Below are 16,443 nucleotides of genomic sequence, written 5' to 3' on the forward strand. Positions count from 1 at the left end.
TTTTTCAACAGCAAAATACATAGTCACGGCTGTACTTCTTTGTAGTAGCAACAGAGGGGTTTGCTAGCCAAACTGTTTTTTACACAAGGACCCAGAAAAGACCATGCTGGCAAAAGCAACTTTTGCTAGCAAAACTTCATTGTGTAAACACAGTTTACATTGAAGATCCAGTGAAGACTGCTTCTGGACAAGAATATGTGTCTGTGTTTTCTTCCTTTCTTTTGTTCTGAGAAGGTGTTTCTGAGAAGAGAAAGTTTTGTGTGTTGCTTTATATTTAATTGTGGGTGGGGCTCAGGAGACCAGTGTGGAGAAGCACTCTTTATATTTAAACTCTTTAAATTGCACAATTACTCTGCTTAGCATCACATATTGCTCTGTTGGCATAAAGAACCAAATATGTCTTGAGAAAAATAAGAAGAATTGTGTTAGTAAAAGTGTTAATCTTTAGAAAGATCAGCTTTGGTCCCTGGTGTCCTGTTAATTTAATTTGACTTGTTCCACTACTTTGACTATGTAATTCAGAGTTTGTGTTTTATCTCCTGCATTTTGCAATACTCTGCAATATGAACCAATTTTTTGGTATCGAACATATAGTGTTATTATTTCTACTATGAAAGTACTATTTCAGTAGTAGGTTTTTGTTGTTGTTTTTTTGTTTGTTTTTTAATCAAAGCATATAGCTTAGCAGGTCAAATATTTGCAACAATATGTATTTCAGTATTTCTGTGCCGTTAATGCCCCAAGCCTCTTCCCTTTCCCCAAATGTACATTTTTTTTTCCAGCTACTGAAGTGCTTTTCTTGGATCTGTTAAATGAATTTTTTTTTCATTCTGTTTAAGTGCATGTAAAATCATGAAACTTAAGCTTATGAGGCAAGTAATAATGAAACTAAGTTTACAGTTAAGAATTGTATGCATCTGTATTTTATTGGGTTACAAGAAAGTAAGAATAAATAGAACTTTTTATTCTGGTAAATTGAGCATGCTTATTCTGGCAGATTCAGTGTGCCAATTCAATGCTTCTGTTGTTGTTTGTTTTTGTATGTTTGTGTTGCCCCCCCCCCCCCCCCCCCCCTTTCCCCCCTTTTTTCCCCCTTTTTTTTTAGCACATTCTTGTACAGGGTACATAAAATAAACATTCTGTCTTTTCCATGTCCTTGACTCTTAAAGGCCACTCTTTAAAGAAGCTGTGAGTGTAAAAGGGTTTAAAGAATAAGACTGAAATTTGGGATCAGAATAAACAGAGAGATCCAAGATTTTCTGCACTTGTACCGTAACGCAAAACATCAAAATTAGAACAAGTATTATTAGAATGAGTCCAGAGAAGGGCCACAAAGATAACGAGAGGCCTGGGGCTCCCCTCCTATGAAGACAGGCTGAGAGAGCTTGGAGAAAAGAAGGCTCTGGGGAAACCTTATTCCAGCCTTTTAGTACCTAAAGGGGGCCTACAAGAAAGCTGAAGAGGGTCTCTTTATCAGGGAGTATAGTGATAGGACAGAAGTAATGGCTTTAAATTAAAAAAAAAAAAAAAAAAAAAAAAAAAAGTTGTGGATGCCCCATCCCTGGGATTGTTCAAGTTGGGTGAGGCTTTGGGTAACCTGATCTAGTGGGAGATGTCCATACCTGTGGCAGGGGTTTAGGACTAGATGGTCTTTAAGGTCTCTTCCAACCCAAACCATTCTGTGATTTTATGATTCTATATGGGGTGTATACAGTACAAGTTCAGTAGAGCTTGAAAAAAATGTATCTTTCCTTCCAGCTGCATGAGAATTATGAAATAAAGTATGCTAAATGTCTTGTCAGAGCTAAAATACTTTGTGGCAGCTTATTTTCTTTTATTTTTTTTTTAAAGTTGTTTAATTGCCATCTGTATCACATTAGTATCATGTGAGGAACTGGATGGAAAACACTTTGCCTTGTCTTGTGGAACTTTTAAAGACTTCCTGACATTATCCTTAACAGAACAAATACTTTAGTTTTATCTGAATCTTTAGTGTTTTTCTTTTACACTCATTAATCACCCTAATCATTAGACTACTAAATCTTCTTGGATAAATTTCACTATTGCTATGACCATTAATTCCATACTTTTCTTTGATCATTTGTTTTTACCTCATCCTAAAGTCCAATTTTCTCCTTCCAAAATGCTGTCCATTCCAGCTAAGGTACCTTAATCACTTCAGAAATGGTGCATTACATTGCATCTCCATAGTTTCTGGAAGTCTCAGTGTGTTCTTTTTCAGAATTCTTTAGAATGTTTTATGATGCACCACGCATGTTTGTAGAAGAAGTAAATGATAATTTTGAAGGATACATCTTATATCATCACTTCATTTTCTACAACTGAGACTAGTTGCAGAATTTTCACATACAAATGATGTATTTTATGTTCTGTGATTCTACAGCAAGTGATAAGACATGGGGAAATAGTCTCAATTTGCACCATGGAGGTTAGGATGGATATTAGGATAAATTTCTTTACTGAAAGAGTTGTGCGGCATTGGAATAGGCTGCCAGGAAACTGGTTTAGTTAACTGTCCCTGGAGGTTTTCAAGATATGTGTAGATTTGGAACTTAGTCCACAGTGGTGGACTTCAGTACTAGGTTAAAGGTTGGACTACATGATCTTAGAGGTCTTTCTCAACCTTAATGATTCTATGATTCTATGAAAACAACCCCTGTTTAATAATTTATCCTGTTTCACAGGGCTCATGATGGTGGCTATTGACTTCTGAAGTCTGTCTCACCTTTCCTTCATACCTGAGTTTTCTTTCTCTTGTGATCCTTTTGGCTTGCTCTGACTCTAAATCATAACGCAGGGCACTCTGCAGTCTGGGTAGTGGTCTGTGAAATTTGTATTTAAATGGTAATTGGAGCCTCAGCTAAAATAACAATATAAATAAAAGGCGTATTTTGTTTTGTTTTGTTTTTAAAACTTAGTTGCTATCTATAAAACAAGGATGGTATTCACTGCCCACAATAAAAGGGAGTTAGAGACTACAGGCATAGAGATTGTGAGATATTCAAATACCATCATAATAATGACCTCACAAGTCTTTAAAGAGGAGAGTGAAATAACAGAAATGCTATTGATTTCATAGTACACAGAATTCACTTAATTTCTTTAAGGAACCAGACCCAAAGATTTTATGGGATTTTTTTTGTTGTTTCTCCTACCGAGGATTAGCTATACACACAGTGACAATTCCAGCAATTCCAGAGCAAAGCTTCCTGCATACTACTAAGCCGAAGCTGAAATCTTACTAGAAAAAAAAAAATAAAATTCTTTTTTCAGTCTTTCAAGGCAATGTTGCATGCAGAGCAACTGGTATCTACAGTACATGTGCACCTGCTTTTGTTTACTGTAACAGAAAATTTTGGAAATTATAAATGTAGCAGAAGGATTAGATGTAATTACTATTGATTATCATAACCATTGATGCCATAGAATCTTGGGAGATGAACCCCTGTAATAGCTGTAATGAAAGCAAAATCTAACGTTAAAACAGATCAGTACAAAGGAGTGGCCATTCTTACTAGGAGCTCTAGTAATATGCTGTATAGTGTTGTGTCCCCTTTTAGTACAGGGGATGAATACAGTCACTTGGATTTCAGGAAGTATAATTTAATAATAATTAAATTAATAATAAATTAATAATAATTTTGAAATTATCTTTCATTTGGGTGAGATAAACAGAAAAAATAAAGATTATCTGTACTTTCTGAGCATTCTCTATAGAAGTAAGTGACTGCATTCTAGAAAAAAATATTTCTTATAAGGCATAATATTTTTCTGTGACTCTAAGTCTTGAACTACATTCAAGGTAAACGTAATCCAACTGATATAAGTGCTGACTGACTTCAGCGGAAGAGTTATTCGCTATCTGAATATTGAACGTAGAGTGGGATTTTATATGATTTTGAAAGAGTTACATGGAGTTTTACAAACTATTTTTCATATTCAAAAGCACAAAAACTGTTTCTCTGTTATCTACTTTATTCAATCCTTTGAACTACATACGTATCACAGTAACTCTGTAAATGTAGCCGTGCTCTCTAATTACATTATTTTTTCTTTTTTTTCCTTTTTTTTTTTTTTTCTTCTAACTAGAGTCTGTGTGTATTTACACCACCAGGAGCTAAAGAAGGACAACCACGGCTCATTCCGGCAGGGCCCATTGCACATGGCACTACAGTATCTGCTTATGTAGCCAGATCCAGAAAAACGTTGTTAGTAGAAGATATTCTGGGGGTAAAAAGCTTTCTGTTTTTAATGAGATGAATACAACATATTAATGGGATGAATATTTTGATGCTGATATGTTTATTGAGCAGAATGTGTAACAATGTAATTAACATCTGTCTTGCTACCAAGGAAATAAGTTTTATTTTGGATTAACTTCATGGAGTAAATTCAGAAGATCTCATTCATTTCTATATTTAAAGATTTTTTTTGTCTTTTATTAGCTTTTTGTTGTCAGATAATAGAAGTAAGGGTATTATAGTTAAAGACAGCACTCAAAACTTCTGTCCTTTTGGTCTTGAAATAATCAGTGTACTGATCCCAAACAAAAAGACTTCCATATAGATAATCAAAGTTTGATTTAATTATAGCACTTAGCTCATACTTAAATGAATGTCAATCACAGTTCTGATTATTAGACAAGATTTACATATGTAACTGATTGCAAAAGTCAGAAATTTATGCATTTATTTAAATATTCAGAAAATCTGTATGTAATATTCTGATAACTCCTGGCACCATGTATGTCTGTCCTTTTTAATTTCTTGGAAAACTTTATTCTCTAGTCATGTTTATGCAGTTGCATCAAATGGGTAGTTAATTGTACTTTATGAGAATGCTTTATGATTGGCTGATTGTGAGAAAACCAAGACTATTTAAATTGGTTACTCTTCAGTGTTTTCAGTACTCTTTTGAGTTCTTTTGATTTAGAATAAGAATCTTCTCAAAAGTGATCAAAATTGGACATTTCCATCTCTGTTTTTAAAAGTTTTATTTATTTATTTATTCTATTTTAAATTCCAAATACACACGCTAGCTGGTGGACCTCTCAGGTGGACAGGTGCTGAAGAAGGTAGCCCAAAGGGTCTTGAAGTTGCCCCATACTGATGAAGGGATGCTGTTCTCCATGTTTGAAAACAAAAAGCAGATGCTATTTTCTCTGTAGTAGAAGTTGGTACTTACCTGGAGTATCAAGTGTTTCTATGGTGTTAGGTTTTTTCTGTCTATAACATAGAGATACAATAGACAGGCTTAAATCGTCACTGGTAATTTCCAATTAATGTCATGATAGGCTTGTATATTAAGATGGTATGTGTTGATTTTACATCCCTAATACTAAGAAGAGTTAGTGGAGAGGAGTTTTGAGCTCTTTGTTGTTTTACAGTATAAGCAGATTATTGACAGAACTCCAAACAGATTTCCTGTTTTGAAGTGACTGTTTGGATGTACATAGAGAACATCTAATGTACCTCAATGGGTTGTACTAAGAAGAAAAGATTAACTTCCTTTCACTGTGAAATTCAAGTCATGAACCTCTGTGAAGGCTATGCAGGATGGAAGTTCACTGCAGCAGGGGACTGGCTGTTTTGATTCCCAGTCCAATTTCCCCACTCTGACCTTTCACTTTGGTCCTTCTTTATTCTATTAACCCCTCCAGAAAAGGAAGATTAATTGTGGTGACATGGTTTGCCTTCCTGTGATTCTAGGATGCAAACTGAGTCGTCACCCCTCTTCTGTGGAAGACAGAATTAAATAGTGAAAGCTGGAGGCTTGTGTTGAAAAGTGCTTCCCACTCTCCATTGCCTTCCAGTTTGTGTGAGGCTGTCATTTGTTCTTAGACTTTCAGGTCATCTTAGTAGTTTTCATCTTAGTAATTGTCATCTTAGTAATTAAGGTAGAGATTACTTCCTGTTTTCTTTGAGAAAGGAAAGGATCCCATTCCCCAGTGTAAGTGGGATCAGCCATGAAGAAGAGAGTGTTTTTTAAGCAGATTCTGCAGGGAACAGCTAGTAAAAATCATGCACAGAAGGACTGTGTGCAACCAAGTGCTTCTGGCATGCTTCAGGTCAGCTAGTTACTGCCTCAACAAACAGGTAGCTTCTCTGGTTTTTGTGAGTTTTCATTCACGAGGAGTTGAAGTTATAAAGTGTTGCATATTCCCTACTTAAAGCAAATGTTATGCATTTGGGCTTTTTATAGCAGCTGGTAGGTTATTTTTAACATTTATTAATATAAATTGTGCATGGGCTTATTCAGGATGCATAAGCAAGGGAAGGAGAAATACTTTCTCTCATGTAATTTTTTTTTTTGGAAAATGTTTTTCTCCTCAGGAGTCAGTTGAGGATTATAACTGTATAACCTAAAGCTTTAGCCTTAGCCTCAGTTTTTGATTTTTATCCTCTAGCAAACACTGCTGGCTGCTTGGTAACGCTGAAATCTGAGCAGCCCACTTCATAATTACAAATGCTCTAGTTTTCTTTTTTCTTTGTGTGTTTCTTTCCTTCTCTCTTAATCTGGACTGGCATTAGCAATGAAGTGTTGATTTGCTGCCTATGAGAATGAAGAAAATGCATTATAAAAGCAAACCTGAAGCTAATATCAAAACTTTGTATTTAACTTTGTATCACTAAGTTTATCTATACATATAAATTAATGCTGATAAGATTTTTTATGGAACTTTTCTAGTAAATGTCTTAATGCTAAATGTAAATTATGCTGGGAGTTATGATTTTTAGTGAATTTTATCATTGAATATATATTCCTGCAGATTTGATCAGTCAGGTGGGAGAGAAAAGCACCAATTTATCTTTTATATTAATGTTATGATATTTACATTTTATCAGATTATGTTTACATTTTCTAGGATGAACGATTTCCCAAAGGTACTGGACTGGAATCAGGGACTCGTATCCAATCTGTTCTTTGTTTACCCATCGTCACTGCAATTGGTGATCTGATTGGTATTCTGGAGCTTTATCGTCACTGGGGCAAAGAGGCCTTCCATCTAAGTCACCAAGAGGTGAGGCACCACTTTCCAAAACTTGTTCTGCAATTCCCCCCTTTGCAACAATGACCAGCACCTCAGCCCTCCACCCTCCAAACTTTCTTCTCTCACTCTTCTCTTCTGTGTTTTTTTCATATGTGAATTTTATCATCAAATATTTGTCTTTATTGATTATAAACTCAATACAAAGTCATTAAAGAAGTTAATGCAAAAGTGCCGAATAAAGCATATCTTTGCAAGTGTACATCATATGTCAGAAAAATGAAGCTACTTTATACTGCTAAGTTACACTGGGTCTCAATTTTAACTTTCCAGAAAAAGCTTTATTTTACAGGATGGAAAGATATTTTTTGGTTAATTTGTTTTTGATATTGTTTCTCAAGGGGATAGCCCTATTGTGGGATGTAATTTTGCTATGTTGTTGCAATCATATAGAAACTCTCTATGCTAGGAGAAAGTGATTTTACTTTAAAGTATAAGTGAAGCACTTATTTGCATACTTATATATATCCACACGCTTGCAGGCACCAAGATGTGTGTGTCTAAGTGGTCTTTTCCAAGAGCCAGGCACAAGAGATGTGGTTATCCAGATAGTCTCTCCAGGACTTCTCTCAGGGATGTGGAGAACAAGGGATGCCACCTGTTGAGTCCTCTTGTCTCCTGGTTTCTTTCTAGGTTGGCAGCCATGTGATGGTTTTTAGTCTTTCTTTAGCTTTAAGGAGTTGACATATTTTGTCTGTCTAGTGTGTCCCACCTCTGTGAGTCATCAAGATGTCATTTTTGATGTGTCGTCATTGTTATTTTTCTCCTGATTTAGATGTTCTTTGAAACTGTGTTTGCATATGCTGGTACCTGGACGACCCGCTAATCTAGATGCCATCACTACATGACATTCATAAAAGCCTCTTCTATTTTTTTCATTCTGGTGTTTCCCCACACAGATACTCCCATCCGTATCCATTTTCCCATTTCCATGACTGTTCTGTATGCTATATGGTGTACTATATTTATATAAGGCCTGTGCAGTTAAATTGTCCACACATGCCGATTTGTCATTCAACATTGAGTTGTTAGCCAAGGACAAATGAATCTGAAAATGGATTAGATGTCTTAGAGATTTTTGCCTCGTTATGTCCCAGCTACATGCTAAGGTGGCTCAGGACTGTGTCGTTCCTTTCTATCTGTACCCTTCCTCAGGGAAATGAACCTAAATTTAGAGATTAGGACAAAATGGGTGAGTCTTAGCAAGGTCTGTTGTCTTGATAGTGTTACAAGGTCTGTGTTATGAGATGTTACATGGAGCACAAATGCTCTACAGTTTATCTGTACTGAAGAGTAATTATTCTTACACAAAAAGCAGAAAACATGCCAACAAGAGGTATTAAACTAGTTCTCCCAAGGAAGGAAAAAAAAATAGTAACATTTGTCAATCATATATTCTGTTTATCAGTAACCTAAGAAGCTTAGTGGGATGCAGATATTTGTATATTAGCTAGGCAGTCAGCACATGTGTAGCTTCAGCCTCAGTGTCTCAGCTGGTGTCTTTTTTCCAGTACACGGAGGTCATGGCAGGGGACTGGATTAGTATGGTGGTGCTAGTGTCCCTGTCCACGGAACAACAAAAAGACCAGACACATACCGTGCTTCATTAATTCTGCTTACACACAATGTAGTTATTTTATTTTTTTAAATTTTATCCTATTACATTAATCATTCTACAATTCAGATAGTCTCAAACATGCATTGTTCTGTGCAAAGCTGTATGAATCTTTTATGTTATATTAAATACCTTCTTTAACCGAATTTCATTAATGTTCTACTTGGAAAAGACAGACTACTAAATAAAAATATTTTATTAGTAAATTAAAAATATTTAAAGGTCATTTTCTGAGTGTTCTAAAGCATTCTTTTTGTTTTCAGGTTTCAGAAAGCCTTTGAATACCATTAGCAGTTTTTATTAAATCTGTACAATGTGTTCTGCTTAAAAAAAAAAAAAAAAAGGACATGAGGAGGGAGGGAATGCAGCAGCAGACTTTTAGTACTTGTGTCCTCTGTGTTCCTATAAAGCTTATGTGTTTCAAGGACAGGAGATTATGCATGGTAGCACATCTTAGTTAACTGCAGTTTACCTGACATTTACTTGAAATGTTGCCTGGAAACTGTCATACTTTAAAACACTAGTCTTGCGATGAGGGATCAGGTCTGTTTCTTTTGCCACCAAAATGGTAGTGAAAGAGACAGTGCCTGTTTACAGCTGGAAATATTTGTGGCTGAAGAGATGCAGCCCCAGAAAGATGTTATATTTTATTTCTATAACAGATGTCTTTCAAAAAAAATATACATAACATAATTTTTAATGTCCTTGACTCATGGGACATTTGTTTTGATGTTATGTTTCTGACGTGATGGGTTGCCAATACCATTGGTTATGAGCAATAACCACCTTTATGACAGAAGTGGAGGAATGTTCTCCAGCGTCTGAATGCATCTTACTGATACTAAAGTTATTGCAAGTATACAGAAATTTTCACAAAATAATTATCTCCTCACAAATTGGTGCTGCCTGTCTTTGTCTAATTCACTTAGCTGTACAGAGAAAAATCTAATGTAAATTGTGTGACATTTTCAATGTTTGTTCAGATTTGTTTGTTTTCTCTTTTGTTTCAGGTTGCAACAGCAAATCTTGCATGGGCTTCAGTAGCAATACATCAAGTACAAGTAAGTGTGGGTTGATTTTCATTATTTTTCATTACGTAGCCGTTCTGCCAGGACTTGATTGGTAGAAATATGGATTATGTTCAAACTTAAATGGGGTCACTACTAAAACATTGATTTAAGGCCCTTCCCAGATCCTGAAAAAGTATGCTAAAGTTTCTGGTGTCTATTGATATAGTTCTCTCCACTTGCAACCATGGAGCAAATGACTTAATAAATAACATTTTTTTTTTATTCCTTTGATTTTAAAAGAAAAGAAATTTTAGTGAAGTAGATAGATAATTATTGAAGTGGAATTGTAACAACTTTACAGTATTTTGTTTGTTTGTTTTGTTTTGTTTGGAAGAAGGCAACTGCCAGGCCACCTGGTTCCTCACATAGTAATCAGTTTGAAATTATTAGGTGTTGCTAGTTAAGTCTGCTTTAAGCTATCCTTGCTATCTGCTTCATGGTTCTCTAGCTACTCCAGCTAAGGATGTGCTTAATGAAGCTCCACACACTGCTATCTCTTGTAGCAAATCCCAACAGCTTTACTGAGAAGCATTGTTCCTTCAGCTAACAGAAGATAGTAGCACTGAATCTAAACATATTCCATCAGCACTCAGAAGATACTGAAACAGGTTCATCTGTCAAGTCACAGAAGGAAGATTATTACATTATTTTTTTCAAGATGTCTTTTATGAACATCACAGAAGGCTTGCACAAAATTTCCTGCTTTCATTTTCAAGACTAATATTTGCCACCTCATTGCTGGAAATCATTTACTTCATTTAGTGTGATCATTCACCCTGGCACATACAAAAAGAATTTACTGGCCTTGGTTATTGTGCACTAGTACAATTGTAATCGCATGCAGTTGGAACTTCTCATCACTTTATAATACTGACTCACTCTTCATTGTTCATTTTCATTCCTTTCCCTTCAGCTCTTGCAGGCCAAAGGAGAATACTCACCCTACCCAGGTTCTTGCCTGGGAAGAATGTGGGACTTCTGATCTGGAATTAGGCCTTAACTACTAGGCTACTAAAGAGATAGCTAAGATTGAAGCCCAATACACAAATCCTATTATTAATTTTATACAATGGTGTAATATATCTATACACTAGGAGTGGTATTTTTTTAATACAAATCAAATGGGTAGACCACATGACTTCAGGTTCCTTCTGACTTCAGTGTTCCCCTGGAACAAATGATAACACAATCTGTTCTTCCACAGGTGTGCAGAGGCCTTGCCAAACAGACTGAACTGAATGACTTCTTGCTTGATGTATCGAAGTAAGTATGATTTGCACTATAACCTCATCAGTCTACTTTGATGAGCTTTCTAATTTGAACAGGTGAAGAGGGCAGAAAAACTTCGGCACAGAGCTAAGAATGAATGATGTAGGTGGCAGTGGTGTATTGCTGTTATACTGCTTTATTTATATAGAATTTATTTACATTTGTGGTCTTTAGCAAGTTTTTGTTGTTGTTGTTCCCCCCACCCCCATTGGATTTAAACGTGGCTCTGCATGCCAAAAGAATAAACAGGTGTCATTTCTTATCAGGGTCAGTTTTAGAAGGTTTGTATGGATTTTTTGAAAATGTAGTCAATTTGTTCCAGCACTTCCCTCCTCATTTTTTGACCTCTACATGCATGTATAAGTATATATGCATAAGTATACACACTTCAAGGGTATAACCTTGAAGAATCAGGACTGCCACACGGTTGTTCATCTCTGTGTTTTCTGGAGACTCTGTTTTTGTTTTTAAAGAACTGTAACTGTGTATGGTATATGTTATTTTAATTTCTCATCATGATAAATGAAAGATTAAGCTGAAAACCATGTAGAAGTATGAAAGTTTGTTCTAAGACTTGTGAAGTCAATTATGTGTTCTAATCCATCTTGTCCTTCATCCCTTTTCCTTTGTTACTGTTACAAGCATCTTTAAACAATAGAGATAGTAAATTAAAATAATTAAGGGTTGGTGGTATTGTTTTTTGGGTCTTGATGAACAGTTCTAAAGCTGATAGGATTAAAGGATGTCCAGCAAGCCTCTGCCATAACTCAGAAATGCAAATACAGGGAGCTGAATCACTTCTGCCGCAATGGGAGATGATAGATTGGTGGAAGGAGCCTGCCTCTTGCATGGAGGGCAAGTAGGCTGTACCCAGATGTTTTTCCTACATTTTGGTCTTGGAAATGTTTTTTTTTTTGTTAGTTTGTTTTATTTATTTTTTAATTTCAGCTTATTTTTAGAGCATACCTCCTAAAGAGCACTCTCATCATTCCCTTGTCAGAGCCATTCTCTTGCTGTGGTGTCTTGCACCATTACATTCCTTTGCACAGTGGTTGTCTGCTACTAGCATCTGTACTGAGCAAGTTTATCTGTGAACGCTGGATTAATCTAGCCAAATTTAGTGGCTGGCAATTTACTTTTGGTAAATAATACTGACTTTTTTTTAAAGAATTTTGTATTTTAAAATTTTAAGATAAAAATGACAATAAATACTGCAAATATTTAATAGATTTTTCTGCAAAAAAAAAAAGTATTATCAATTGTTATAAAATAGCATTATCAATTGTTAGAATATTTTAGTTTTAACAAAAAAAGAAAGCCTATGCTTTGAGGAAAAAAAAAAAAGGAATATCATTTAACACCTTTATCAATTTTATGTAGGCAAAGAATTGCACTGGCAAGGAAATACTCAGTTTGCTTTTAGACAGAGTCTGTACATGTTCTTATATGGAAAGAGGATTTCCTATTCAATGAGAAATTAACTACTATGCAGTGTCAGTAGGACATCTTCTATAGCATTGTAGAAAGGGCAGGGTATATAGTGCTCCACCTCTTCATGTCTCTGAAATTGTAAGACATTGTATTATACACCTGTATTATATGTTTTATATACCTTTTCACTAGACCAAACAGAAGTGAGCTGTATATGTGTTCAAGGCCATGGGAGAATGTCTTTCTGTCTCCTGGGAGCATTGTAATCCAAGGGTTATTAAGACTTGGAATGTGGAAGATTTGATTTAGGCTTCTTTTACTAATAAGCTTGACCTTTATCGTTCAATGTTCTTGACTGTCCTTAGGCAGTTACCCCTTCACTGTGAAACTGAGATAACTCTTTTTTTTTTTTTTTTTTTTTTTTTTTAAGTCACAAGATTAGTCTTCTGCAACACCAATATGCAAATACCTGGGCTAATAAAGAATACTCATTAAAAGTTTCATAAATTGTTGCTTTTAAATACTATTAGATAGTATTTAAGTAGATTAATATGGTATGAATTTAGTTACAACACATGGTATTTACTAGTTCTCAGTACATAATCCTCTATGCATAAACCTAATGAGACATTTTGAAAACATATGCAGATAATGTTATATATCTGTAGTGAACAATGGAAGAGATGGTTGTGTTTTTTTTTGGTTTGATGTATATCTTCTGGATTGCTTTCCCTTTTTGCTTCTCCTTTTAAAATTTTAAGTGCGTAAAAGATGGCAAAGCATTTTGATACCTTTTTGGTGTTGCCCAGTCAGGGCCTGTTCAGTTCAAGGCAGGCAATGTTTGGTAGTCTTTTTCTTTTTTGAAGGAGTTCTGTCATTATTGAATAATGGCTTAAAGGAACAGATCTAGTAGGACCGTTGCTGAATTCCTTGTGCAATAGAAAGCAAGTAAATGGTTTTCAAGGTGCAAACATTTTTTCTCACCTATTTCAATTAACTTATAAGTTAATTGAAAAGAGCCCAACAAGAGCCCACAACAGTCATTTGAGAAGTGTTTAGCTAAATGCAAATACTTACTGAATCTTCTTTCTTTACAGAACATATTTTGATAATATAGTTGCAATAGATTCTCTACTTGAACATATAATGGTAAGTTCTGTTTTTTCCCTTCTAACTTGTTTAATCTTGGTTATTAAAGTCCTCCATTCTCCTTTCCCTAAAGTAAGACATTACACATCATTGAAATGTCTGAGCTGTTTGTGATAATACAAACAAAATTAACATCTCTATATGGAAGAGGAAAGTAAGGTGTCAGCTTGATTTTGATTGTTGCAATAACTTCATTTCACAGCTTTCATAAGTAATGACACAATACTGTCCCTGAACTGTGTCATTGCTATTGCATGTTGAAGGCTTGAAAATTGTAACAAAAAGGTTTCTGTTTCTCTTATTACATCAACCTGTTGTCCTTTCTCCTAAATTCAAGTTTTCTACATGCTGCAAAACATTCCTCAGGAAGTTGTCTGTAGGAAGTCAAACATTATTTCTAGCGTATTTGTTCCAGCTGCTGAATGAGATGTGCAAGACATTACATCCTCTTTGCTTTGCAGAAGTATTTACAGCCATAACAAAAGAGCCAGTCAATATTTTATAAAAAACAAACAAACAAAAAACCATGAAAGCCAAATCCAATGAAATAGCTAACAGACTGTGTTTAATCAATGAATTACATGACGTACAGTCAAGAAACAGATTACAATTTTTTGAATCGTTTTCAAATTTGGAATTATTTCTTGAACAGTGTCTACAAATATCTGGTGGACTGGTTGGTTGTAGCACATTCTGAATGCTTAAAAAATGAATTACATTTTTTAGCTTCAGGCACATTCATTGAATACTGCAGTTCTTTTCCCTAAATGTAAATCTTAATCATATCTCTGATACTATTAGTTCAATATGCATATTCAAATGTACTCTCCAAGAGTATTCCAACATATGCTCTAATCTTCAAAGTGATATTCTTAGCTGCAATATTCAAAGACAAGAAACAACAAATGCAAACAATATAAAAGTGGTTTTACTTAGAAACTTGAATTAGTTATAGAAAATATTTTGCAGTTTTTGTCTTATTCTAGTTAGTACATTGTCAAGACTTTTGCACATAGGATACATTTCTGAACACTGACTTTTCCAGTTTAAATGAACTGCTTAATCATTGCTTAACATTTAAAAGAACTGATGTAATATAACATACAGCACTGAGGACGAATATTCATGTTCTTCCCTGTTCTTCACTGTGAAGAGAGTTCTGATGGAAAACACGTTTGGCAGTAAAATATGCTTACTCTTTCCTTGTCTTTTCAAAGACACTTGGTTGTATCCTGGTTCTGCATTTTAGCCTGTATAGATGCTTCATACTCAGCTTCCATTTTGATCTGTAGTTGTTGGCTGTTTCTTGGGCCAATTAATTGAATTATTACATTTGCACACATTGCCATTTTATGAGAGTGTGACTGTATCATTATGTGGCATATTCTGTATCTCAGAGGGACAGAAGAGTGACAGTCAGTTTCACCTCACTACTTCAATATTTCACAAAAGTTATATCTTAGCTTGCACTCTCCCTGTTTTACCCTGCTCTGATGGACCAGAAGAAAACAGCAGGATCTATCTAGCCACAGATTCTTTCAATATGGGAGAGCTCTCCAGCTTTTGTAAAGTCTAGATGGTTTCTGTGCAGTGCATGTTACATAGCTCATATGACAGTGGAGTAAAGCTTCACAGCCAGTGATTTACCATCTCACAGGTTCTTCCTGCAAAGGTCTAACATTTGTCTACTTCCATTAACATGAAATGAAATGTTTTAGGTTGGGTGTTTTTTTTGTTGTTGTTATTGTTTGAAAGATGAGAGTGAGAGGGAGGAAAAAAAAAAAAAAAAAGAGGTCATTCATACAGAAGGCCTGAGAAGTCTCAGCTGTCCTCCCTGCATGTCCTACACACCAAAGACCAAGGTGTAATCATAATCAGTCTCTTTCTTCGACTGAATATATACATGTACAATTGAGAGAGAGAGAGAGAAAGACACCTTATACCTTTCTATACTATGCAGTTACTATACTTTCTGAGCAGATAAGAAAAGCAGGAGATAAACCTGAATAGGACAGAGCACATTCTTGAACCTGAGTATATATCTTAACACAGTGTTACTCATGTGACACAATCAACAGTCTTTCCTAGCTTTCCTAGTGTTCTCAGAAAGTCCATCCTAAGCCTGAGAAACCATTCAGTGAAATTCTGCTGTGTTCCTGGGACAAAGTTCTGTGCTGACTGGCGATTAGTTTTGCTGAGATGAAAGTAGCTAGCTCGAAGTATGATAAAGGCCATGAAGGTATATTATTACACTGTGGTACTTGACTATGGGTGGTATCTTGGGGCCTTTATTTAGTTCATGAAGAACCTACTAGTTCTCAATTTTTGAATTTTTGTCCAAGAACTGTCCCTAGTATCAGGAGGTTGTATCTATTTCCCATACTGCTGCAAGTGGTAATCTATCATGACATTTCTAATTTTTATCTGTTTATTTTTGAGTGTCACAGGCACATTTACATTTTTTTTTGTTTGTTTGGTTTTTTGTTTGTTTGTTTTTAGAAACAAACACTAGACTCTCTGTTATGTCTTCCTTCACTGGATATTCACCATTATATTTGCACTGAAGACACACAAAAAAAGCCAAAAAATGTTCTTGTCTTGCTGTATACTGTCTATTTAAAATCACATGAAGATGAATAATTTCTAAAAATAGAGGGAAAGGTACCATTATGAAAAGCATTCCTTGTACTTGAAATACAGTTAAATTAGAAAGCCTTTTCTCTTTTAGCAAACATTCAAGCCTCTAAAGATAGGTCTGCATTTCTCAGAAAGATCACATTAATTTACAGAAATTTTTGAAAAAGCATATCACACTTTCCTTTTGAATTGTATCCTAAAAT

The 16,443-nt window shown here is 35.1% G+C and overlaps 1 protein-coding gene across 4 annotated transcripts in view; it reads left to right on the forward strand.

The window, feature by feature from the left end:
- PDE10A (phosphodiesterase 10A) overlaps positions 1-16,443 on the forward strand; it is a 366,309-nt gene that overhangs the window by 311,255 nt on the left and 38,611 nt on the right. For all 4 annotated transcript variants that reach the window (XM_068676942.1, XM_068676940.1, XM_068676941.1 and 1 more), the window contains 5 exons: positions 4,111-4,251; positions 6,887-7,042; positions 9,695-9,745; positions 10,959-11,017; positions 13,552-13,603. In XM_068676942.1, the coding sequence (XP_068533043.1) occupies positions 4,111-4,251; positions 6,887-7,042; positions 9,695-9,745; positions 10,959-11,017; positions 13,552-13,603 (459 nt within the window). The remainder of the gene's footprint in view (positions 1-4,110; positions 4,252-6,886; positions 7,043-9,694; positions 9,746-10,958; positions 11,018-13,551; positions 13,604-16,443) is intronic.

The sequence above is a fragment of the Anas acuta genome, chromosome 3, assembly GCF_963932015.1.
Source record: "Anas acuta chromosome 3, bAnaAcu1.1, whole genome shotgun sequence".
NCBI lineage: Eukaryota > Metazoa > Chordata > Aves > Anseriformes > Anatidae > Anas > Anas acuta.